The sequence below is a fragment of the Furipterus horrens genome, unplaced genomic scaffold (assembly GCF_987537825.1).
Source record: "Furipterus horrens unplaced genomic scaffold, mFurHor1.1.pri manual_scaffold_13, whole genome shotgun sequence".
NCBI lineage: Eukaryota > Metazoa > Chordata > Mammalia > Chiroptera > Furipteridae > Furipterus > Furipterus horrens.
Genome location: NW_028327183.1, coordinates 14,590,969 through 14,614,758, shown reverse-complemented (window position 1 = coordinate 14,614,758; position 23,790 = coordinate 14,590,969). Strand labels below are relative to the sequence as shown.

General features: G+C 45.1%; 1 protein-coding gene across 3 annotated transcripts in view; it reads left to right on the top strand.

The window, feature by feature from the left end:
- RANBP10 (RAN binding protein 10) overlaps window positions 1–23,790 on the top strand; it is a 58,490-nt gene that overhangs the window by 18,766 nt on the left and 15,934 nt on the right. For 2 of the 3 annotated variants that reach the window (XM_090260954.1, XM_090260953.1), the window contains one exon: window positions 21,495–21,662. The exons of the other annotated variant lie outside the window; for it this stretch is intronic. In XM_090260954.1, the coding sequence (XP_090117080.1) occupies window positions 21,495–21,662 (168 nt within the window). The remainder of the gene's footprint in view (window positions 1–21,494; window positions 21,663–23,790) is intronic. 3 annotated transcript variants of the gene reach the window in all.

The following is a 23,790-nucleotide window of genomic DNA, read 5'->3' as shown; positions in this document are numbered from 1 at the left end:
TTGAACTGTTTACAATCAAAACCAAGTGACCTGAACTTGTTCTCAGTGGGGACACACCTCAGTAGCCTTCACTCCCATTGGCCTTTGCTTGACCAGCCTGGGACTCAGGCATATATGGGGAATAAGGCTACTGCCAACACTTGGTTCCTTTGTTACTTCACCATGTTAAGGATCAAAGTCTTTATGTGGCCTCCCATGTGGAACATGGTTGAGGTAATTTCTTACTAAATAGGAGGATGTGTACAAGACTTGGGTTGAAAGCAGCCTCAGATTTGCGGAATGCTCTGAGCCCTGCAGATAGGACTCCTCTACTGCCCAGGTACCCTTTCAGCTGTTCTCTGTCCAGGCATTCATGCCTAGTCTTGGGCTGAGCACAGTTGAGGGGAGAAAAGCTCCACAATTTGTCCCTGAGTGGCAGAAGTGACATGGTGCAAGTTGCCTTGACACTGTCATGGAGGCAAACAACGTCCCTGTGTTTTTGCCCTGGCCCTCTCTACATTTTGTGTCCGTGACATGGAGAAGGCAGCTGGCTTTTTCCAAAGAAGGAACAGCACTTAAATCTATGTCTTTTACAGTCTGTTTAATATCAATAGCAGATTTTTTTTTCCAGTGGACTCATTTCAAATACTGGAAATCTAGACATGCTCAGGAGTCAGCATATTGTCAGGGAGCTGGATTTTTATTTTATTTTTACTTTGAGTGAAAACTGGCCTTTTGTTAATCAGAGTGTGTGGCACATTTGGCCTCTGTGGAGAACGCAGCTGTGATCTTTGTTATACAAGCCCCTAGCCTCGGCTGACTACCTGTGTCTACAGTGTCTACAACTCTGCCTTTTCATGAACACCTAGCTTAGGACAATAATTTTTTGTCAAAGGTGAACTAATCCTTCTATAATCTTGTTTTATTTAAATTCCTTACCCAAGGATATATTTGATTTTAGAGAAAAATGAAGGGGGAGAGAAAAAAAGAGGGAGAAACATTGATGTGAGAGAGAAATGTTGATCAGTTTCATCCTGTACACCCCCCGACTGGGGATCCAACCCGCAACCTTTTGGTATACAGGGTAGGGCTCCAACCAAGTGAGCCATCAGGCCAGGGCAAGGGTAAACAGATTCTTAATCTTTCTCTTGCTATGAATGTGCTCTTTGAACTTTTGTATGCTTTGATGAGGCAGGAAAGAGCCTTTATAGGCTTACTATACAAAAATTATTATCATCTGTTATTGGGTGTCACTTCAAGCAACCCTGAACATCAGTTAAATAAGTTTGTGTTAACCTTCATAAAGGAATAATATACAACCATAAAAAATGAGAAGGTTCTTTAGATGGTGATTTAGAGTAATCTCTTGGGTATATTGTCAAGTGAAAAATATAAAACATAGAACAGTGTATAATATTCTACTAAATGTGCAAAAAAAGGGAAAATGAACATCTGTTTCTGCTTGTACATGTTTAGATAGTATATCTTTATAAAGCTACAGAAAGTTTGTAATATTGGTTGTCTATTAGGAAGGGACAGTGTGGCTAGAGACAGGACTAGAAAGGAAATTTTCCACTTTCAAAGATTTAAAATTTTCTTTCTTGTGAATATGTTTTCTGTTTAAAAAATATAAGTGAAATTAAGACAAAATAAACACAAGCAAATACCCCTGCATCCAGCATCCCTCACATCTCTCTTTCTGGTGGTCTTGAAATGCAGCCTTTTACCATGAGGTAGGCTTGGTATTTTGAATTCCACTTGCTCATTCTTCTTCAGTAAGAACTATTTTTGCTTGACCCATGGATTTGGGATCCATGGAATGGAGCAGACAAGGTGGGAGAGGTTCACCCTGAATCTCTTTGCAGCGGAGCTGTGTGGGCCACCCTAGTCTATCCTTGCCTTGGTTATAAGTTGGGGCTCTGGGATGATGGCAGCCAGCTGCTGGTCATGTGCTCTGACACTGTCAATGTAAAATTGTAGGGAAATCGACCTGGCCTTTGTGAAGTCAGACCCTGTTCATGTATAGGGGCGGCCTGTAGGGAGAAGAGGCTTGGAGACAGTGGATGGAGGTGTTCGACTCCACGCTAACGCGTCAGAAGATTTGGCACTTTTTTACATGCTCACTGGTGCATCTCTTTTTTGGCAAGAGAAAGAGGCCTCAGTGTTCTGTGGATATTATACCTGTCTTCATTTTCACTCTGCCAGCTCCTGAGGGTTTTCCTTCCCTCCATATCTGATCTCTCCCTGATTTTTTCTTAAGGTGGAAAGCATGAATCAGATTGCCTCTAGACAGGAAGTATGGATGCCTCTGCCTTTCCCAGGATACAGGGCAGGCTGAGTGGCTGGACAGACCTAGCACCGGACAGATGTAGGGATAGAGGGACAGACCTCTCTTAGGAATGAGGGTGGGCCTGCCACTGTTCATCCCAGTGCCTGATTTTGGAAGATCAGAATACCCTTTGCTGCTTTCCATTTTCTGGGTTCACTTAAAAAAAAAAATTGGTGATAAGGAGCATGTATTCTCCAAAACTGAAAGTTTCATCATTCATAAATAGTGGAACCTGAAACTACTTGCATGTATTTTATTGAGAAGGTGAGATGGAAGATGAGAGCAGCGAGAGCCTTCCTGCCAGTTGCTTCTGATTTCTAAGAGGCCCTTGGTTGAGAGGAAGGCTATCTGGACTGTGTGGATATATATAGTTGGTGGGAGGTTAGTGATGGTGGTGGCCTGGGCTGGATCTAGAATTTGGGATTTAACCTTAGGTGAGGTGTTTGAGGGTTGGTGTATCTCCTTGATGGATACAGGTGTGTTTGGTGGAGAGTAGTGGTTGGTGTGGTTACTGCAGCTTCACAATGGTGTTTCTGCCTGGTGTTGAGGGGAAGACAGAAGTTTGCCAGGTGGTTCTGGGCGATGGTACAGTAAGGTCTGTGAGTGAATCCATTTAAGTTGTCTAGTGTGATAGGATGGCTTTCAGGGGACAGTCAGGATGAGCCAGTTAAGGAAAGGATCTTGAACTTCCTTATGTCAGCAGTGGGGGCTGCAGGAATGTTTTGAGCATAGACCAGATGTGATCAGGTTTGCTAATAAGCAACTAGTTCAGGAGTACACTAGTAGTGGAGAGACCTTCCAGAGGGATCGGTGCTCGGCTGGGGCTCCTGGGCAGTAAGAACTGTAAGAGTTCAGGCATGTTGAAGAGCTTCAGGAGGTAGTTAAAGAAAAGACTTCCTCTCCTTGTCCTGAAATACTTAATTGAAAGCATTTAATCAGAAGTGGATGGTTAAATTTATAAATGCCTGTGGGTATATATTGAGATATCCTAGTATATCTGGTTTGGTCAAGAAGAATACTACTAGCTCATTGAGAGGAGTCTCTTATTTTCACAGTTGTATATGTAGATAATTTTTTTTGCAAGTTTAGAAAAATTTCTCAGTGAATCTATCAGGGCCAGTTGGTCTCTTGGAGATGACACTGGGGCATACAAGTTTCCTTCCTCCTTTGTTAGTGTGTTCAAATAACTTGCTTCTTGTGGCATCACCTCCAGTATATTCTGCTTTGGCCATATGATTCTCTTAATTTATAGAAAAATGGCTATGATTAATATTATCAAAACCTACAAAAAAGTCTTAATTGATTGATCTTTTAGTTTAGTTGAATCCATTGTATTTTTAAAAAGAGAATAATTCCTGTTATTAATCTAGAGTTTTTCCTAATTTTTATATTGAGTTATAATTAACATACTGTACAATCCACCTCTTTAAAAGTGCACAATTCAGCCCTGGCCAGGTGGCTCAGTTGGTTTAAGCATCATTTTGTATACTGGAGGGTTGCAGGTTCGATTCCCAGTCAGGACATATACTTGGGTTGTGGGTTTAGTCCCCAGTCAGGGTATGTGTGGGAGGAACTGATCGATGTTTCTCTCTCACATGATGAATGTTTCTCTCTCTCTCTCCCTCTCTCTAATCAATTTTTAAAAAATCTTTGGGAGAGGATTTTTTTTTTTTTAAGTGTACAGTTCAGCCCTGGCTGGGTTGCTCAGTTGGTTAGAGCATCATCCTAATATGCCAAGGTTCGGCATTCCATCCTTGAGGTCAGAGCACATACAAGAAGCAACCAATGAATGCATGAATAAGTGGGACAACAAATCAGTGTTTCTCTACCTTCCCCTCTCTCTCTCTCTCTCTCTCAAAACAACAACAACAACAAAAAAAACTTAAGATGGTACGATTCAGTGGTCTTAGTATAGTCGCAAGATTGTGCTACCATCACCACTGTTAATTCCAGAACAGAGAGAAACTCTGTATCCATCAGCAGTCATACCCTAACTCTCTCTCCCTCTAGTCCCTGGGAACCACTGATCGATTTTCTGTCTCCATAGATTCTCCATGACTGGCTTCTTAGCATAATGCTTTCAAGGTTCATGTATCAGAACTTCATTCCGTCTAATGGCCAAATAATATTCTATTGTATGGACATATCACATTTTGCTTATCCATGAATCTGTGATGGATATTTTCATTGTTTCTACCTTTTGGCTGTTATGATTGACGCTACTATGAACATTCGTGTACAAGTTTTTGTGTATACATATGTTTTCAGTTTTCTTGAGTAGAATTGCTGGGTCATGTACTAACACTATTTAATTTTGTTTGAGGAACTGCCAGACTGTTTTCCATAGCAGCTGCTCCATTTTACATTTTTTCTTTTTAATGATTTTATTTATTTACTTTTAGAGAGAGGGGAAGGAAGGGAAAGAAACATGAATGTGTGAGAGATATATCTATTGGTTGCCTCTCACACACTTCCAACTGGGGACCTGGTCTGTATCCCAGGCATGTGCCCTGACTGGGATTCGAACTGGTGACCCTTTGGTTTGCAGGCCGGCGCCCAATCCACTGAGTCACACCAGCCAGGACTTTAAGATTTTATTTATTTATTCTTAGAGAGAGGGGAAGGGAGGGAAAAAGAGAAGGAGAGAAACATCAATGTATGAGAGAAACGTCAATCGGTTGCCTCTAGCACACACCTCAATTGGGGACCAGGCCCACAACCCAGGCATGTGCCCTGACCGGGAATCAAACCAGTGACCTTTTGCTTTGCTCGATGACACTTAACTGAGCTACACTGGTCAGATCAGAGCTGTCTTTTCACTTTTTTGATGTCCTTTGGAACACAGAAGTTTATAATTTTGATGATGTCTAGTGTATTTCATAAATGAGTATATATCAATATATAAAACAACACAATGTACAAGTGCAAAGATATATACATATCTTTGTGGTGTGTGTGTGTGTGTCTGTGTGTGTGTGTGTATTAGTCTTGCCTTATAGTAAGTTTTGAAATCAGAAAGTGTGAGTCTTTCACCTTTTTATCTTCTTTTACAGGAAAGTTCTGGCTATTCTGGATCTTGCAATGCCATATGAATTTTAGAATTAACTTACCAATTCCTATAAAGAAATCAGCTGGTATTTTCATAGGGATTGCATTGAATCTGTTAATCAGTTTGAAAAGTATTGCCATCTTAACAATATTAAATTTTCCAGTCCATGAGCATGGGATGTTTTTCCATTTGTTTAGATCTTCTTTAATTTCTTTCAGTAATATTTTGTAGTGTTCAGAGCATAAGTTTTGCACTTCTTTTGTTAAATTCATTCCTATTTTATTCTTTTGGTTGCTACTGTGACTGGAATTGTTCTATGTTTTTAGGTTGTCCTTTGATTGTGTAGAAAATATAATTGCTTTTTATATGTTTATCTTTTGTTATAATTCTTTATGTATGTTGCTGGATTCAGTTTGCTAGTATTTTGTTGAGGATTTTTGCTTCTGTATTTTTTTGTCCTTCTTTCCTTTGGTTTATTATTTTATTTCCCCCCATACTCAGGGTGTAGTTATATCATCATATTAATTTTCTTACCAGTAAAGATAGGTGTCTATTGTTAGACATTTTTTCTGAATGCCTCTTTTTCTACTTCTCACAACTGTTGATATGCTGCTTTAGTTTTTCATTTTGAAGTATTTATTACATTGTCTATTCTTAATTTTCTTCCTGACCCAGGTTACATTCAAGAGTAGAGTGCTCTGTAATTTTCACATGATTGGGCACTATTTAATTATATGTTTAATTGGCTGAGCTTGACTTTATTCATCATGATCAGGAGTATAATGTGGGCTGCCTTTTAAAAAATATTCTTAGTACTTGTTTATCAGGTTTTGTGAAATACGTAGGTACAGATTTTGTTCCTGATTTGTCATATAGTTGTCTATTCATTTGATTTTTTAAATTTGTTTATATATCTATCTATTTTATATATTTGTTATCAGGAAATGATATGCTGAGCCAAGGGGCTTTGGGTTGGAGGGTTTGAGCAGTTGTGGGCCTGATGACTGGCGCTATGTGGGGGAGATGGTGGAATGTATTAGGGAGAGCCACTGAGCGGTTTAACCAGGGGTGTGATCTCCCAAGGTGGGAGGGGCAGGCGCAGGTGCAGGGAGGGCAGGTAAGAGGCTGAGTGGCCCAGAAGATCATGATAGTATCTTGGAATAGAATGATGGGAAGGAGAAGACAGGATTGAATCTTATGGGAGATCATTCAGCTGGGCCAAGTGCCTTTATATTAGTGGATGATTGGACCACAAGCTGCTGGTGGTATGCTTCCAAAGTTTTGCTGATAATTTGTTTCAAGAATGTTTTTATTAATAAAATGGCCCAGTGATGTCCATTTTAAGAGGCCAAGTTTCAGTTTCATTGGGAGCAAGTGGGAGTGCTTGAGTTAAGCAGCCCTTGTCTGAGTCAGCTTAAGAAAAGGGATAACCTAGCCCTGGCTGGCGTGGCTCAGTGGATTGAGTGTAGGCCTGCAAACCAAAGGGTCACTGGTTCAATTCCCAGTCAGGGTACCTGCCCAGTTGGGGGTTTGCGAGAGACAACTGATTAATGTATCTCTCGCATGTCGATGTTTCTCTCCCTCTCTTTCTCTCTCCCTTCCCCTTTCTCTAAAAATAAATAAATAAATTTTAAAAAAAGAAAAGGAAAGGTGTAGTTCTGACTGGTGTGGCTCAGCTGGCTGAGCATTATCCTGCAAAGCGAAAGGTCACTGGTTCGATTTCCAGTCAGGGCACATGTCTGCGTTGTGAGTTCGGTGCCCTGTCGGGGGCACATATGAGAGGCAACCAATTGGCGTTTCTCTCTTACATTGATGTTTCTCTCCATCTCTTTCTCTCTCCTTTCCCTTCTCTAAAGATAAATAAATAAAACCTTTAAAACAAAATCAAATCCTCTTGCATTCCCTATCTCTGCTGAAAGCCACTGTCTACCCTGGCCCCCAGGTGGGACCCCTCAGAGTAATCTGTATGCCCTCCCTTTCCCTCATCCCATGGTTCTGCCACTCCACAAGTGTCTTTAATCTGACCACCTTCTCTATACCTACTGTCATTGCCTCTACTGGGCTGTCTCCATGGCCTCCTGGATGATCACTCTACCTAAGGCCTCTGTTCTCCCCTCCCTGTGTACACTGCCTCTTCCCTGCTTTGTGCCTCCGATCCCTCTGCCCAGAGGACACAGACTGTGAGGGCCCTGCTCAGTTTCTTCTGCCACCTCTGCCCTCCACACACACCACATACCAGCATGTCTGTGGGGACATGACACAAACATTTCCTATTGTGCCCCTTGGCAGATGCCTTTCTTGTCCTGGGACCTTCTGTGCAACCTTACCCAGCCATGTCTTCCCTGGGTTGTGACTCTTTGGGATTTGGATGACATCTTTTATTTTATTTTTTAGTTTTTATTTATTGATTACATATAGAGAGAGAAAGAAACATTGATTTGTTGCTTCACTTGTTTATGCATTCATTGTTTACTTGGATCACATCTTTTTATCATCACCTTCCCAGAGTGAGCACAGATGCACTTGGGCTGTGGGAAGCGGCCATTCCTGTGTTTTGCTGTGCTCAGTATAATGGCTTCAGCAAGCCAAGTGTGGTGGAACCAGTCTTGAGTCATGCCCCCAGTGGCCTGCAGCTTGCATTCAGTGGTAAGAAAGCCTTCTTTTGAAACTTAGCCACCCTAACAATTTTGATGCTGATTGTGTGTGAGGTCTTCGTCACCACCTTCTACCTGTAGGAGGAATGACTATTCTTTTCTATATGCCAAGGCTCATTGTCATTGAACCCACCACTGGCTCACATTTGGTCACGGGAGGAAACAGACCTGTAGGACTGTGGTGGAGCAGCATTGCTCAGTAGTTAAGAGCATGGCCTCAGGAGCCACACTGTCTGCATTTGTGTCCTGGCAGCTGTGCTACCTGGAGCAAGTTACTTAACTTCTTTATGCCTCAGTTTCCCCATTTTAAAATGGGAGTGATACTGGTACCTAACTCGTATATGGGGATAGTTAAGAGGGTTAAGTGAATTAATTCCTATAAAGTGTTTATAATAGTGCCTGTTTCAAACAAAGGGTACATAAATGTTAGCTATTGTTGTTGAGAAAGGTATTTTTTTCCTACCTGACAAGAGAAATACCTATACATTTAAGTTTCTTTTATGAATGTTTATATATCAAAGTGAAGTTAGCTGTTTTTTCTACCCAAGGGAGGAATTACCTATACATTTAAGGTTCTTTTGTGAATGTTTGTATATCAGAGTGGAATTAGCTGTAATCAAAACTACATTTTCTCTGCAGGGCTTATATCTTCTGGATTTGAGTAAACATGTTAGCTGCAGTTGAATTATGGAGGAAGAGGACAGTACAGCAATCAGTCAGGATGTTGCTATTTCAAGTGTTTTCTTTGGTTTAGCGGGACCCCTTTAAGGCTGTCATGGCCGAGGGCTGCTATGCTGGCCCCCTGTGCAGATGGTAACAGAGTGCCTCTCGTATGAGGTTGCTGTGCTCAGACTTTCCTGGGAGCAGATGAGCATGTTTTAGCTTGCACAGTCAGAGGTTTCTGTTGGAAGATGTGGAAGTCTCTTGTTTATATTTCGTAAGGTGTTTTTGGCCTCCTTAAGCATGAAACCAAGGAACAGGTGTGGCCCAAAGTAAGAATGTCAGAACCCTTGGATAAATGGCTTAGAAGCAGGGCAGGATGATCTGTAGGCAGGTGAGTGTACCTGCAGCCCCACCTGTCTTACCAGTGAGCTAGCAGTGAATGGCAGGAGCTGGGATCCTTTGATTCGGGAAGCAAGGAGAAAAAGTTAGGGTTGTAGATAGAAGGTAGGGTTTGGGCTTCTCCCAAGCTTGGGTGCTTTGAGGGGCATGAGGGTAGGACAGATATTCCTTCTGATCTTGTACCTCAGACAGAGCAAGGGAGACTCAGGCTGAGTTGTGCATCAGAGCTGGGTAGCCAATAATGTCCTCCTTCCTGTTTCTGTGGAGAAGGCATCTCTTCTCTTGGTGTGGCATATATTACCTTCATTACTGCAACCCCTCAAAGGAGAACCCAGGCCCATGGAGGTATACTTTCCTTGAACTGTTGGGAAAGAAGCAGCTCTAAGAACCACAGCTAGGGATTAGGAATGAAGGGCATACCCCCTGAAGCAGATGGCACCTGGCAACCAAGCCTTGGGGTGGGGGTGGAGCAGGACTATCTATCTTCTTTCCACAGTATGGTCGCAGTCAAGTGAGCATCTTTTCCTTCCCCTAGAGCAGTGGTTATCAACCTTTCTAATGCCGCAACCCTTTAATACAGTTTCTCATGTTGTGGTGACCCCCAACCATAAAATTATTTTTGTTGCTACTTCATAACTGTAATTTTGCTACTGTTATCAATCGTAATGTAAATATCTGATATGCAGGATATATTTTCATTGTTACAAATTGAACATAGTTAAAGCATAGTGATTAATCACAAAAACAATATGTAATTATATATGTGTTTTCCGATGGTCTTAGGCGACCCCTGTGAAAGGGTCATTCGACCCCCAAAGGGGTTGCGACCCACAGGTTGAGAACCGCTGCCCTAGAGCTTTTCGTACCAAGCCTGCTCTGAGTGGGCTGTTAAGAGCATGCCCCCTGGGGGTGTTTGTGTCCTGATCCCTAGGTCTGGGCCCTGCTTCTACTGGGTGGGACTCATTCTGCAAACAGCTGATATTTCACATCTGCATGTACCACAGGAGAGCAACTGTAGATAACAGAGATCAGAGCAGAACAGAGGATGTCTGTGCCAGGTTTGTGAGGGCAGAGGCCAGCCCCTGTCGGTGGTATGGCAGGCATTGACAATAATTAACAGGGTATTGGTCCATGTCCTTTTGCCCTATCCTTGTTGGGTACAGCACATGCAGTGTAAGATGCCTCAAGAGCAGGTGGCTTTGTGTAATGGATGCCTCAGAGATTACTAGCACGTAGGTGGGTTTCCTGTAGTCGGCAAAGGCTATTTTTTTGTCTGTACCTGCCAGACAGGTACTGTTTCTGTCCCATTCCATGTAAGCTAGCCACCCTTGTTGCTCACAGCTGATATGCCCCCACTGTGTCCGCCATTGACCACTACTTCTCTTGGAGAATCTTTCATCCCAGAATCTACAGTTCTTCACAGGGGCCTTCCGTGGGGTTGCTCAGTTCCAGTTTCCATCAAGGAAGCCATGCTTCTTTCCAGTGAGTGGGTTGAGCCAGCAGAGCCCCACTGGGAATCTGGATATACCTCCTCTTAACCCTGGCAGAACACCTGGGAACAGGCCTCAGCATCCTTGGAATGATTGAAGGTGCTGTATCAGCCTCCCAAGTGAGTGCCAGGCTGGTAAAGGGAAGAAACCTACTGGTGATGGCCCTGCAGTTCAAGCCTAAAGGGGCCTTGAAGCAGCTCTGCCTTGAAAGGGAACAGCCAGGAGATTCTCTAAAGCCACTGGGCAGCTGCCCAGGACGAGGGCTATGGGAACTCAGGTTGGGGCTTGTGTGCCTGGTGCTGACAAGCCCCTTGCTGCCTTTATCACACGGTTTGTTCTTCCTCTGTCAGAGATGTCCTTGGGAAGAGACCTGGATGGGGTCGATATGCAGGGCCTTTCATCTCTGGCAACAGGTTCTACCTACTGGGCAGTTTAGAACAGAGGATGGTTTGGCAGCTGGGCCCAAGGGCCAGGTCACTGATCAAAGCCCTTGGTGGCTCACATGGGTAATGGTGCTGGTGCCGCAGGACCTGCCACGGGCCTGCTGCAGAACTTGTTTTATGGAAGAGGCCCCCTGCCTCCCTGCTGCCCCGCCCTGGGCCAGTAGCGCCCCTGGCCCTGTGGTCAGCTGAGCCTGTGTTCCTTTTCTGTGTGTCTCTTCCCTCAGCTACAGGGAAACCTGTGTTACCACAGCATCCTAGGATTGGCTGGCAGCCTTTTGAAATGAGGCAGCTCAGTCAGACATGGATATTATGGGGCTTGGGAGGCTTCTTATCCTATTTTCTTCTTCCAGATACCATCTCCCACCTCTCTGTAGCACAGAGGTAACAATTCTGGACTTAAAACTATTTTTAAGAGCAAGTTAAGTCCTTTGAGATGACAGAGGTTTCATCAACAGCAGAAGGGCCAATTCTGAAACCCGAGTTTGTCAGTGTTTGAAAACAGAGATTCTCACGTGTCCTCTGGTGTGACTGGAGGCTGTGGCCACACTGAGGTGGAGCTGAGTTGGGACCAGTTACTACTCGATCCCTTGCCTCCCTAGTGTTGGGCAGAGGGAGACTGTATCTAGGGGTTCTGGAAACACGGAATACTACGCCTGGTCTTCCTTTTGGGGAGGGTTTTGCACATGCCTATCTCTCAGGATCTGGTAATGTGTGTGAAGCCACAGGCTCCTACATTACCAGGGGTTATATGTCCACTGCCTTTCCCCAAAGTTCAAGAGGAGTACAGTGTAAACAAGGAAAAGACAAACCCAACCATAGAAGAGACATACCAAGGCCTGGGAGCTGAGGTTGCACCTTAGTTTTATGGGATATTGACATCCCTTTCCTTAGCCTGATTCAACATGGATGACAGACTGAGCCTGTCCTATGGGAACCTGAGGTGTAGGCAGGTAGTCCTGCCAGATATGCCAGGTACCGTATGAGCCATGTCCTAGCCAGACCCAACTAGACTCACCTGGCTGCCCCTGGGCCTCTCTTGACCATCAGATATCTGTTTCTTCTGGGGTGGGGAAGGATTATGACTTGTGGAAGGCCCCTTTATATGCAGGTGCTGGTATGTAGTCCTTCCCCCTGCCTGGGCTTCAAGTTGACACTTGACTGTGTCTCAGTAAGGCCTAGGTGCCCCTGTGAGGACAGGCTCCACCTGGTGTCTGCCTCCGGTGTCATCAGCTACCTATAGTCAGCCTTTTTCTCCTGCCTCTTCTGTCCTGACCTCGGTGCTGAGCGCCATGAAGAGAAGAGCCCAGGGAATCCCTGCCTCCTTTGGCCTAGAGCTGCCAGAGGCATCACCTAAGGTTGTGTTAATCCTGGTCCTTAGTCCCATGGCTTAGGGTAACAGCCCTGTGATTACTGTGACAGGCCTTCCCTGGTGTTAACCCCACAGTGTTTGCTGAATGAAAAACTCTTTTGTTTTCCCATTATCCATTGTTGAGCTATTCCAGGCATTGCTTCTGTCAGGTTTTTAAAGATGATTTGAGGTTATGGGAAACTCATCTGTCTGATGGATTCCTGGGGAGTGACAGCTGTGAGTGATCACCCTTGAGGAGCAGCTGTGCTGTGAGGTCCTCCATGGCATGTGTGCTCTCTCTGCAGCAACCGCAGACTCGGGAAGCACTCTGGGCAAGCTAGCCCAGCTCCTTTCCTCCAAAGCCAGCCTTAAAAATAACATTCTGAGTGCTGCTGGGCATGGCTCTTGAGCTCTACCAAGTGCTCCAAGGGTCAGGTGGCCCCTCACTGCACAACTTGGAACAAGCAAGAGCGGAGCAGGTCTGGGGCTGCTGTCAGTGGGCTGTTAGGAGAAGTGGGTGGTGACTAGTTCCACCCCTGCCTGCTCAGCACTTCGGGGGGAAGAAGGGAGCAGGAAGTTTGTAGCACCCAGGCCTGATCACTGAGCGAGCGTTAGAGGTGGAGAGGGAAGGGAGACTCTCAGGTGAGTGCCTCCTGTGGGCTGGTGTTCCATGTCCATTCTTATTTAATCCTCCTGCCAACCTGAAAGAGAAGTTGAGCCAGGAAAACTTAGAGGGGCTAAGAAATGACAGAACTGGGATTCAAACCCAAGTCTCTGACTTCAGAGTCCAGTGATGACTGGGACCTATTTACTGGGGAGAGATGGCTGGTTTGATGGCATGGGGATCAGCTCTCAGGCTCTCTTTGTGAGCAAGACATGAGTTAGACCCTGTCCTAGTCAGCCTTGAGCCAGGCCTAGGGGCTATTGGGCAGGCACAGCCTCCTCCCAGGGTTCTGGACTACGGTGCTGATTGTTGTTGCAGAAACCTTTCCACTTGGCAGGGGTCCTCTTCGTTCCTAGCTGCCCTGGGACTGACGTTCTTGATGTGTCCTGCAAGGCGGGAGTGGTATGGGGTGGGCCCCTGGAGCAATCATGCTGGATTCCCTGGCACCCCCATGAGGAGTCTCCCACTTCTAGGGCACTGTAGCTGGGGATAGCATGTGGGAGTGCCAAGGTGATAAGCCATTTCCTCAGCCACCCCCCGCCCCACTTCTGTGACTGAGACTTCCCCTCTGAGTAATGATGGTAGGGGAAATGGGTCGTGCCAGAGCATCTGAACTGGGCACTTGGGGCCTCCTGCCTCCAGGCTTGAATATGGCTTTGCTTCTCCTTGCATCACTGGCGTCTGATGTGGCAGGGGACAGGCTTTTTGTGTGGGTGTCAGGCTGGCTACCCATCAGTTATCTCTGGGAGTGGCAAGCCTTACACTCTTTGGAGGGGGAAGAATGGTTAGTAGGGTGGCACTCTGTCAGAGTGATGCCTTCATCGTGTGGCCCTAGACATCATCTGATCCAGAGTCACTTGGGCCTGACTCCCTACAGGGCCTTACCCAGGCAGCTGAGGCCCCTTGTTTTCTTCTGGCCCTCACTTCCCACTGTCCTCTGAGATAGCTGACTCTGGCCCTGTGGTGAGGGTGACAATTCTCAGTTCTTGGGCACATTATTCCAGCCTCACATGAGGCCCATCCAGAGAGGGGGGTGACTACATTTGCTGCCAGGGCCCATGCTTAGGAAGTTGCTCACTTTGGCTGTGGGGTAGGAGTGGGGTAGAGAAGCAGGTCCAGTTCTGACGCAGAGGGTGGTGGAGCTGCAGGGGAGGCTTGCCCAGGCAGAGGTAAGGGAGTGATCAGTAGTTGCTGGGCCCTCTTAACATGAAGCAGGACTCAGAACATGGATTCTTCTAGAGCTAGAAGGGATATTTACATCACCTGTCCTGATTCACAGATGAGGAAACAGAGATCCCTGACTTAATCAGGGGTAGAGCCAGGTCTGCAACCTGGCTGCAGGCCTCTTCCCAGGGCCCAGAGGTAGCTTCACCATTAGACTGTGTAAGTAGAGGCATGATGCAGTCAGATAGCTCTAATGTATTTTTAAATGACAACAAAATTCCTCACAGTCAAGCTCAGGATTGCCCCTGGGGGTGTGTCACAGTGTGGCCATGACACTTTGACAGTCTTGTGCTTCAGGTTTCCTGCCAGCCTTTGGCCTCATTTCCCTTTTCACTTCAACAACATTTCAGGAGCACCTACTACTGTGGATGGGTATTATACAAGGTTAACAAAAAGACACTTAGATATTGTCTGTTTCGTTAGAGAGCTTTGGTTGCTTCAAGGGAGAGAAACCCATCTCTAATCAGCTTGTTTCACCAGACTTCAGGTAAGGTAAACAGAAACCAGGTCTCTCTCTTTCTGTCTCTGGCCTCTGCTTTCTGCTTTATTAGCTTCAGTGTGTCAAACTGGCTTTCTATATGAGGTTGGAATGACAGCAGCTTTGAGACCCGCTCTCCTCCCAGCTTCCTTGTAGAAAAATTCCCAGAAGGATTTCTGATTGGTCCAGCTTGGGTTGGCCCAGCCGAGAGAGTGGGGCTCACTAGGATTAGCAGTCCCCGCTGAAGCCACGGGGCTGGCGTAAGGGAGGAGCTACTTCTAAAGAGAATGTGGGTGCTATTTCCCAAAGAGGCAGGACTGGCAGACAGATTCCAGCACTCCGTGTTCCCCTACCCTGCTGTTTGTTCTTGTGGCCTTGGGGGAAGGGCAACAGGAGGCTTTGTGCCCATCCTTTCTCAGAGTCTACAGAACCCAGCTTTAGGCTGATAGGGAGTAGTATTGGTCAGGTCAGCCAAGCTTGGGGTCCAGAAACCTTGTAGGGGGTACCTGAAGTTTTTTCTGATGAAGCCCAGTCTTGAGGAACTCATGCTGTTCTACTTTTAGAGCATTTTTTTCTCCCCTGTGTTTGGATTGGGGGCCACCTCAGGAAGGAGGAGGTGGTAGCTCCACCCTTGTGGTCACCTACTTGGTGCTCCCTCAGAGGAAGGGGAATTGAGCTTCTGAATGGTGTTATCTCTAAGACCACAGGCTTCACACAGCTTCTTAGTGCCTCAGTTCCCTTACCCCTCAGACAGGGATTATCATACCTACTGATTGGTTTGGAGACTCGGAATGTTTCTTACAGGTAAACACCTGTAGCCCTTTGACAGCAATGTCTAATTGCTAACCCTTTATTTTGTAGAGAAGGGAACCAAGGTCTATGGAGGTAAGTGACTGCCCGGGGCCTGCCATCTTGGAGGGACAGTACTATGGCCAGGACTGGACTGTAGCAGCCCTTCAGGCCACACTGGCTGCCCTGGCACCCAGGACTGCAGTGTCTCTTTCTAACAAAGGCCAAACCACCCTCTGTAGGACCCTAGCCTGAGACTGACAACAACACACTTTTTATCCACCAGTTGTTTTCTTATGTGCTTAGTGGTTTTCTTGTATATTATATCTTCTCTGCTCTCTTCACCCTGCCCACCACCCCATCTTGTCAACTCCATGGAGTAGGCCTCTGTTAATTAGTTGATGGCAGGGGATGATGCTTGTTCTTTCCAGAGGATGGGAATTTAGCACAGTGGTCCCAAATCAAGTTGCTGCCGCAGACACTGTTACTCAGTCAAGTGTATAACAACATTCTGTTTTTAACCCCAAGCTGCCTTTTGTACACATACATATAGACACATGCAGACTCTTAATTATGTTTGGGAAAGTACTGGCTATAACATGATAGCTTCATTTGAAGATACATTACAGCCCTGATATATATATATATTTTTAAAGCTTTTAACTTCACAGCACTATGAAGAGACAAGGAGCTGAAGTGTTGCTTCTCTTTACTAGTCTTTCCGGATGGTCGGTGCCTTTTGTAGCCATAGGGGACTGTATGAGTACCCTATGACTGCTGTAACAATAGTAGTGGCTTAAAACAGTCACCTTACATTTCTGGAGGACAGAAGTCCCAAAATCAAGTCCTAAATGTCAACAGGATGGTATTCTCTCTGAAATTTAGGGAAGACTCTGTTTCCTTGTCTTTTCTGCCTTCTAGAATCCACCTACATTCTTTGGCTCCTGGCCCCATCCTCTTCTTTCAAAGCCAGCATGTCGCATCTTCCAATATGTCTCTGCTTCTATCATGACATGACCTTCTCTGACTTGACCCTCCTGCCTGCCTCTTAAAATGACCCATGTGACGGCATTGTGCAACCCCCAACCTCATAATTCAAGATAATATCCCCATTTCAAGAGCGTTAATTTACTCACTTATGTAAAATCTTTTTTTTTTTTAACTATGTAAAGTAGCATATTCACAGTTCTGGGGATTAGGCCAGGAACATCTTTGGGAGGCCTTATTCAGTGTACCACAGGGACTGAATTTTCTTCCTTTGAGCAAATCTATATAATAGATAAATCATTTGGGAATTAGGGGGGGAAAAGAACAGGAAAATGTATCTATTTTGCAGCCAAACTGAAGTGATTCTGAAACCTGAATTGATTCTAAATAAAATTTTTTTTAATCCTCACCTGACGATATCTTAATTGACTTGAGAGAGAGACAGAGAGAAAGAGAAAAAGAGAGAAAAACATCAATCAGTTGCCTCCTGCAGGCACCCCCAACCAGGGATTGGACCTGAAACCTAGGCATGTGCCTTGACCAGGAATTGAACTCTCAACCTTTTTGGTGTACAGGTTGATGCTCCAACTAACTGAGCCACCTGGCCAGGGCTAAATAAATATTTTGTTTTTTAATTGAGCTCTTCAGTTCTAAAAAATTTTTAAATCCATGTTTCTAGCTTGAATTAAAAATCTAAAAATTCTATGGTAGTTTTGTCAAAATAATTATATAGTTTATTTTTGAGGAAAGTATGAAAAATACTTAAATTTTTTATTTTAAGCCTTTGAAGATGTAAACATATGTTGTTTTGGTGGAAGTTATGAGCTTACATACATGGAGATAAAAATCTCTCTCAAATTTCCTTGAGTCACCAACTAAGGAGGAAATGATTCTTCTAGGATATTTCACTAGTTTTGATAAATCAAATGGCTACATTATTATTAGGTTTTCTAGAGCACCTACTGCTTCAATCTGAGAAAGCTAAAAAAGGAAACCTTGCAGCTCATGTCTTCTACCTTCTAGATAGTGAACTCTGCATAAAAGATTCACCACTCAGGATCATCCTTGTGGGAGTAAGAAATGGTCTGGGGCTGGGTGGAATTATGTGTCCTTGTCTGCTGGCCATGGCTGCTTGGTGAGGCAGGACGGTGGGTGTGCCCTGGAAAGCAGAGCTGGGCAGCTGTGGCCTTCCGACAGGAGGCACCAGGCAGTGCCTGTGTCTTCTAGGGCTGAGGTCTGGGCCTTCCCTTATTGCTGGCCTGCCGGCCCTCTGACTCACTACAAGATAGAGATCCCAGGCCCATAGCTCCCTAAAACCAATGCCTCTGATCACTCAGATGGAGCAAGGGCCTGGAGATGGTTTCACTGCCAGGGTGGTTACCACCACAAATGAGACAGTTCCTGTGGTAGGAAGGATGTGGGTTTTTGAACCTAAAGCTTTAGGTTCAAATCCCAGCTCTGGCACTTCTCAGCTGTTAGCAAGTCCCCCAGTCTCTTGGTGAGGTAAAGGTGGTAGTCCTTGTGCCAAACACACAGGGTTATTACGGTGTTTTCCTAACAGGTTGCTACATTGTGGTCAGTGAGCTGAGTCACACGTGGGAAGTCCGCATGCTGCATCTGAGGAATGCAGGAAGGGAGGGGAGGGAGGACTACTGTGCCCGGTGTGGATATGGATCCTGAGTTAGGGGAAGCTGATGGGCATACCTAGGGCCACCAAGCCCAGTCTGAGCCAAACTTGGAGGGATGATTGTAACTTTGATCCTCAGTGCTGTCCAGGTAGTCATTCTTCTTTTATGGCCTTCTGTAGACCAGGGAAGCAATTGCTGCTACAGCTGCTGCCACCAGGAGCCATAGGGCTTCCTGTGTTGAAGCCTGAGGAGAGGCCTTGCCTATGATTGCCTTATCAGCCTGCCTCTCGGTGGGGGAATGGGCATTACTGTGACCCAGAGAGTCATTTCCTGAGGTCAAATGATTTGTGTACCCACCAGCAATATAGTAAGGCCTTCGCAATCCTAGGCATAAGGAGCTTAGAAGTTGGGTTGAGCCAGGCAGTCCCAGTGTCCTTGGGGAATTGGGAAGGTGAAAACAGAGCCTGGCTCCAGGTCTAGGCCTTGGGCCTTTAGAGCCAGTCCTGAACAGTTCTCCTGATGGTTTCCTTGTGATGTGGTGGGAAGATGCTGGGAGGGAAGCAGCAGGGCCTTGGGCCCTGCACGCATTAGTGAGAGCCATTCAGTTGTGGTCTGGTTCCCACTGTGGGCTCTGGTGAAAATCTTTGTTTAACCAGAGGGCTCCTGGCTGAAGACATGAGGCTTAGGGTACATAAGGCTTGGGATGGATGCTGTGATTATGAGGAGAAACTTGCCCTTGAGTCCTCTGGTTTGAATGCAGGACAGAGTCTGGGCTCCAAGGTCTTGTCAGCTCTACCTCTACCCTCAGTCTCCTTGGCCAACCCCTGGACCTGTCACCCATCTCTTCTCACCCCCACACCTTTTCTTAGAGCTGCCCACAGCCCATGTCTTCAAGCAGTGTGTGCACACACACCACACAGAGTGAATATTTGAGCCCTGCCTTCCTTTCTGAGCCACTCAGATCCTTAAGCACCATGCCCCACTGAACTGTCCCTTCCAGGGGAGAGCTTCTCCTACCCATGTCATTTGGGAGGGGCGGGTTATCATTAAGCAAGCATGTTCACATGGGCATGTTTTTCAGACACCAAGGAGGCAGCAGAGGCTGGAAAAAATCACTTGAAGGGCTGCCCTGGGGAGTAGGCCTGCCCGCCAGCCCCTCAGCTTGCCTACCCTGTATGGGTCCTGGGCTTGCCATGGCCCTGTGGGCTCCATTTCTGTCCCTTAGCCAAGCAAGCAGGCCCCTCTACAGATCACAGCCTCCTGTTTTACCTGTATTTATGCCTTTACCTGTTCTTCTCCCTCCTGGAATGACCTCCTTCACTCTCTCCACTATATAAATCTTGGTAAACTTTTGCTCTCACCATTTCTATTTAGTGTTGTATTGGAAGTTCTGGTCAGTACAGTAAGTCAGGTAAAAGAAATAAAAGGCATGCAGAGTTGAAGGGAAGAAATAAAACTGTCTTTATTCTCAGACAATATATTTTTTAAATTCTGAAGAGTCTTCTTAAAAACTACCAGAACTAATTGGTGAGTTTAACAAGGTTGCAGGACATTGGATGAATATATAATATATCAAAGATATGTGTGTATGTTTAAAAATGTTATTGAGATAACATTTATGTAAAATGTACCCATTTAAAGCATACAATTCACTGGTTTTTAGCATGTTTACAGAGTTATGCAAATTATCATAATTAAACTTAGAACATTTTTATTACTTTAAAAAGAAACCTTGACCCCATTTCTCCACCCCCCAGATGAATTAAATTTTGTTATAATAGCAAAAAAATTGGAAATTAAAATTAAAAAAATAATAATAGCACCAAAAATAAGTACTTAGATATAAATTTGCCAAAACATCATTGAGACACATTAAAGAAGACCTGAATAAATGGAGGGGTATGCCATATTCATGGGTTAGAGTAATCAATATTATTATGCTATCTATTCTCTTCAAATTGACCTATAGATTCAACACAATCCCAATCAAAATCTTAGTTGGCCTTTGAAAAACACTGTTAAGAAAATGAAAAGACAAGTTATAGACCAGGAGAAAATATTTGCAAAATACACAGAAGAATTTATATCCAAGACATATTTAGAATACTTATGGTTTAATAAGGTACACAACCCAGTTTTTAAAAAGAGGTTAAAAATTTGAATGGACAGTTCAATAATTTTCTAATAAACCAATGGTAAATAAGTATATGAAAAGATGTGCAACATCCTTAGTCATTGGGGAAATTCAAATTAAATCCAAAATTATATTAAAACCACTACATACCCCCCCGCAAAACAACAACAACAACAACAACAATAAAACCACTATATCCCTACTAAAATGGCTAAAAGGAAAAAAAAAAGACAACTGACAATATCAAGTGCTCGTGAGAATGTGGAGCCTCATACATTGCCGGTGGGAATGCAAGCCAGTACAGCTACTTTGGAAAACAGTTTGGCAGTTTGTTATCAAGTTAAACATATATTTATCTTATGACCCAGCAGTACCATTTCTAAGTATTTACTCAGTAGAAATGAAAACATATGCCCGTGCCAAGAGTTATATGTAAATATTTATTGGTTTTATACACAAGACCCAAAAATTGGAAATAACTCAAATGTCATCAGTTAGTGAATGGACAGACAGACTGTGGTGTATCCATATAATGGAGTACTCAGCAGTAAAGAGAAACAAAGTACTGATCCATCTAACAGTGTGTATGAATTTCAAATGCATTATACTCAGTGAAAAAACTAGTCACAAGACACTCCATATTCTGTGATTCCATTTATATGACATCTGGGAAAGGCAAAACCATAAAAGCAAAAATCAGTGTTGCCAGGGACTGTGGTAGGTGGGGGGGATTGACTGCAAAGAGGCACAAGGAAACTTTTTGGAGTGATGGAAATATTCTGTATCTTGATTGTGGTGGTGGTAATGTGTTAAAATTTGTTGAAATTTATGGAACTGTCATTTAAAAAGGGAGAATCTCATATAAATTATACTTCAATTAAAAAATGTTTTTAAACCTACCATGATACACCTCAGAGGCTCATTTCAAGTCTCCTCTCCTTGGGACTTTCTTGTACCTGTCTTCTTGTTGCACAGGCTTTAGTAGTCCCTTCCAGGTCACTCATGGTTTTGCTTCCTGCTAACCACAGCTTGGGCTTCTTCAGTGGGGCCGTCTCAGCCCCTCATGGGTGGAGAGCTGCTGGACTCACTGCTCATTTGGCACAGCCAGACCCTGTAATGCTGACTGAAGTGGTGGCAGGTTAGGGAGAGGAGTTTAGACCTGGGTGCATTTCTGTGGCTGTCTTGCTTCTTTCTCAAGTACCTCTACTCAGCTGTGGCTGCTCTCTTACCCCACAGGTTGGGATAAACATTCCTATGGTTACCATGGAGATGATGGGCATTCCTTCTGCTCCTCGGGGACTGGCCAGCCCTATGGTCCCACATTCACCACAGGAGATGTGATTGGCTGCTGCGTCAACCTCATCAACGGCACCTGCTTCTACACTAAGAATGGTCACAGCCTTGGTGGGTACATAGGGGACCTTGGAGGGTTTACCCTGTGGAGCCACTTTGGTTGGTGAGAGACCCAAGGGTAGGCTTTGAAGCCAAAGCAGTGTTACAGGTCCTTTGCTGAGCTCTGGGGAACTACAGCTATTTCCAGGCATTGGAGCCCTGTAAGGTGAAGGGAGGGTAGCATGGGCATTCTCTTTGTTAATTCATTCATTCAAGGTCATTTATTGAGCCCAGGGTCAGTGCTGAGAGGGCAGCATTGTCATGGTCATGCTTCTGGCATGGGTGACATTTGTTGGAGCACTGTTTGGGGTTGGTGAGAAGCTTGAGGGTCCCAGATACATACTCGAGTGGTAGTGGTTTGTATGCCTGTGGCCTGGGCCCAGACTTTGTCTGGCCCTTCTGACACTCAGGGTGATGGTTGCTATGGGGCAATCGTGACGGCTGCTTTAGTACAGGAGGTAAACAGACAGGCTGGAGTCAGATGGGGCCAGATCTCTTCTGGCCCGCTTATAGTTAATAGCAACCTGGACAGACTTATATTTAAAAAAGGCCGTTTTGATGAAACTGAGAAGGATGGAGTGACTGGAGTAAGGGCCAGCAGAAGAGGCAGGTGGCCTGAGGCAAGATGGGAAAGTGGCTGAACTAGTGGGTGCTCTGACCTGAGATTAGGAACCCAGGAGTAGCAGCAATCAGGGAGGCTGAGGAGGTCCTGGAGGATCCCTTGGAAAGGCAATCCTGTACATGTGTAGAAATTTAGGGTTAGAACTTGAGAGAGAGGGAGACTGGCTGTCCTAATGACTTGCCTTACTAGGATTGACTGGTATTTGGCCCTTGGGTGAGAGGACCCCTTGGCCAGAGTGCTGCTTAGGTGGTGCCTACCTGCTGGGCCTTCTTGCTTAGATTTGCAGAAGTCTCTGATTTGGCAGAACCATACCAGCTAGGCTAGCTACAGGCCTTGCCAGGAAAAGAATTTGGGCTTTTTACTTGGAACTCAATTCCTAGGAGACCCACTCGCTTGAGGGGCAGTTAAAAGGGGTCTGCCATTCCCCATAGCCCTTCTGTGGCTTGTCCAGGAGTTGATCCCATTCAGAATCAAGGGACATGTTGGAAATCAGGTTTGCTGGTGGCTGGGCTGTGTGATCAGGAGCCAGCATTCCTCAACAAGGCAGTCAGATGCCACAGCCCAGACTGGGCATCCAGCGCATAGCATAGATACTGTGTAGCTGCCTCAGGTGACATCAGATAACCTTTCCTCTGAAATCCATGGCTACCTAGCTGCAGTTGCTGGTATCCAGCCGGTGAGGAGTTAGCAGCCAGAGGGCAAGGCCAAGGTCTCAAGATGGCTCATGACTCCCTACTTTGTTCTCTGATTCCAGCTATTCCTTAGCTCTTGGTTTTTCTGCTGTCAGAGTCCCAGAGGCCCCTGCTGTGGGTTCTCACTCTTTATCCAAGCTGCCCTTCACCGGCCCTCTGCAGCCAGGCCCACTCTCTTCTGCTGTGGATTCTTACCATCTTCACATTTCTCCAGCTTGTCCACACCTTGTTCAGAGCATGGCATTTGCTGTGGAACCCACAGTTTGAGACATACCCTGCTGTCCCCTGTGTATTAATACCTCCCTTCTCTGGGCCCTAAATGTGTACCAGGACCCATGAACTCTTTGTCAGTGAAGTCCCCAGCTCCATAAGGAGCTCATGGCCACCTTAATGTCAAACCAAACCCTCACACTGTTTCTAAAAAGTCATCTTCCTAGTGTTTTTATGTTTTTATGGACCCCATGCAAGACCTCATACATCTTATAATTCAACTTCATTTAGGAGTATTTTGCCTATTTTTCCACCCTATCAAGATCTTCTGTAGTCTTGCTTGTTCTAGTTCAAATATTTGGTATTCTTTTCAGCATTGCATTAACCTAAAATTTGATAAATTTGTTTGTATATGTATTTTTTTAAAAGATATTATTTATTTTTAGAGAGAGGGAAGGGAGGGAGGAAGAGAGGGAGAGAAACATCACTGTGTGGTTACCTCTCGCACATCCCCAGCTGGGAATCTGGTTGGCAACCCAGGCATGTGCCCTGACTGGAAATCAAACCTGTGACCCTCTGGTTCGCAGGCTGGCACTCAATCCACTGAGCGACACCA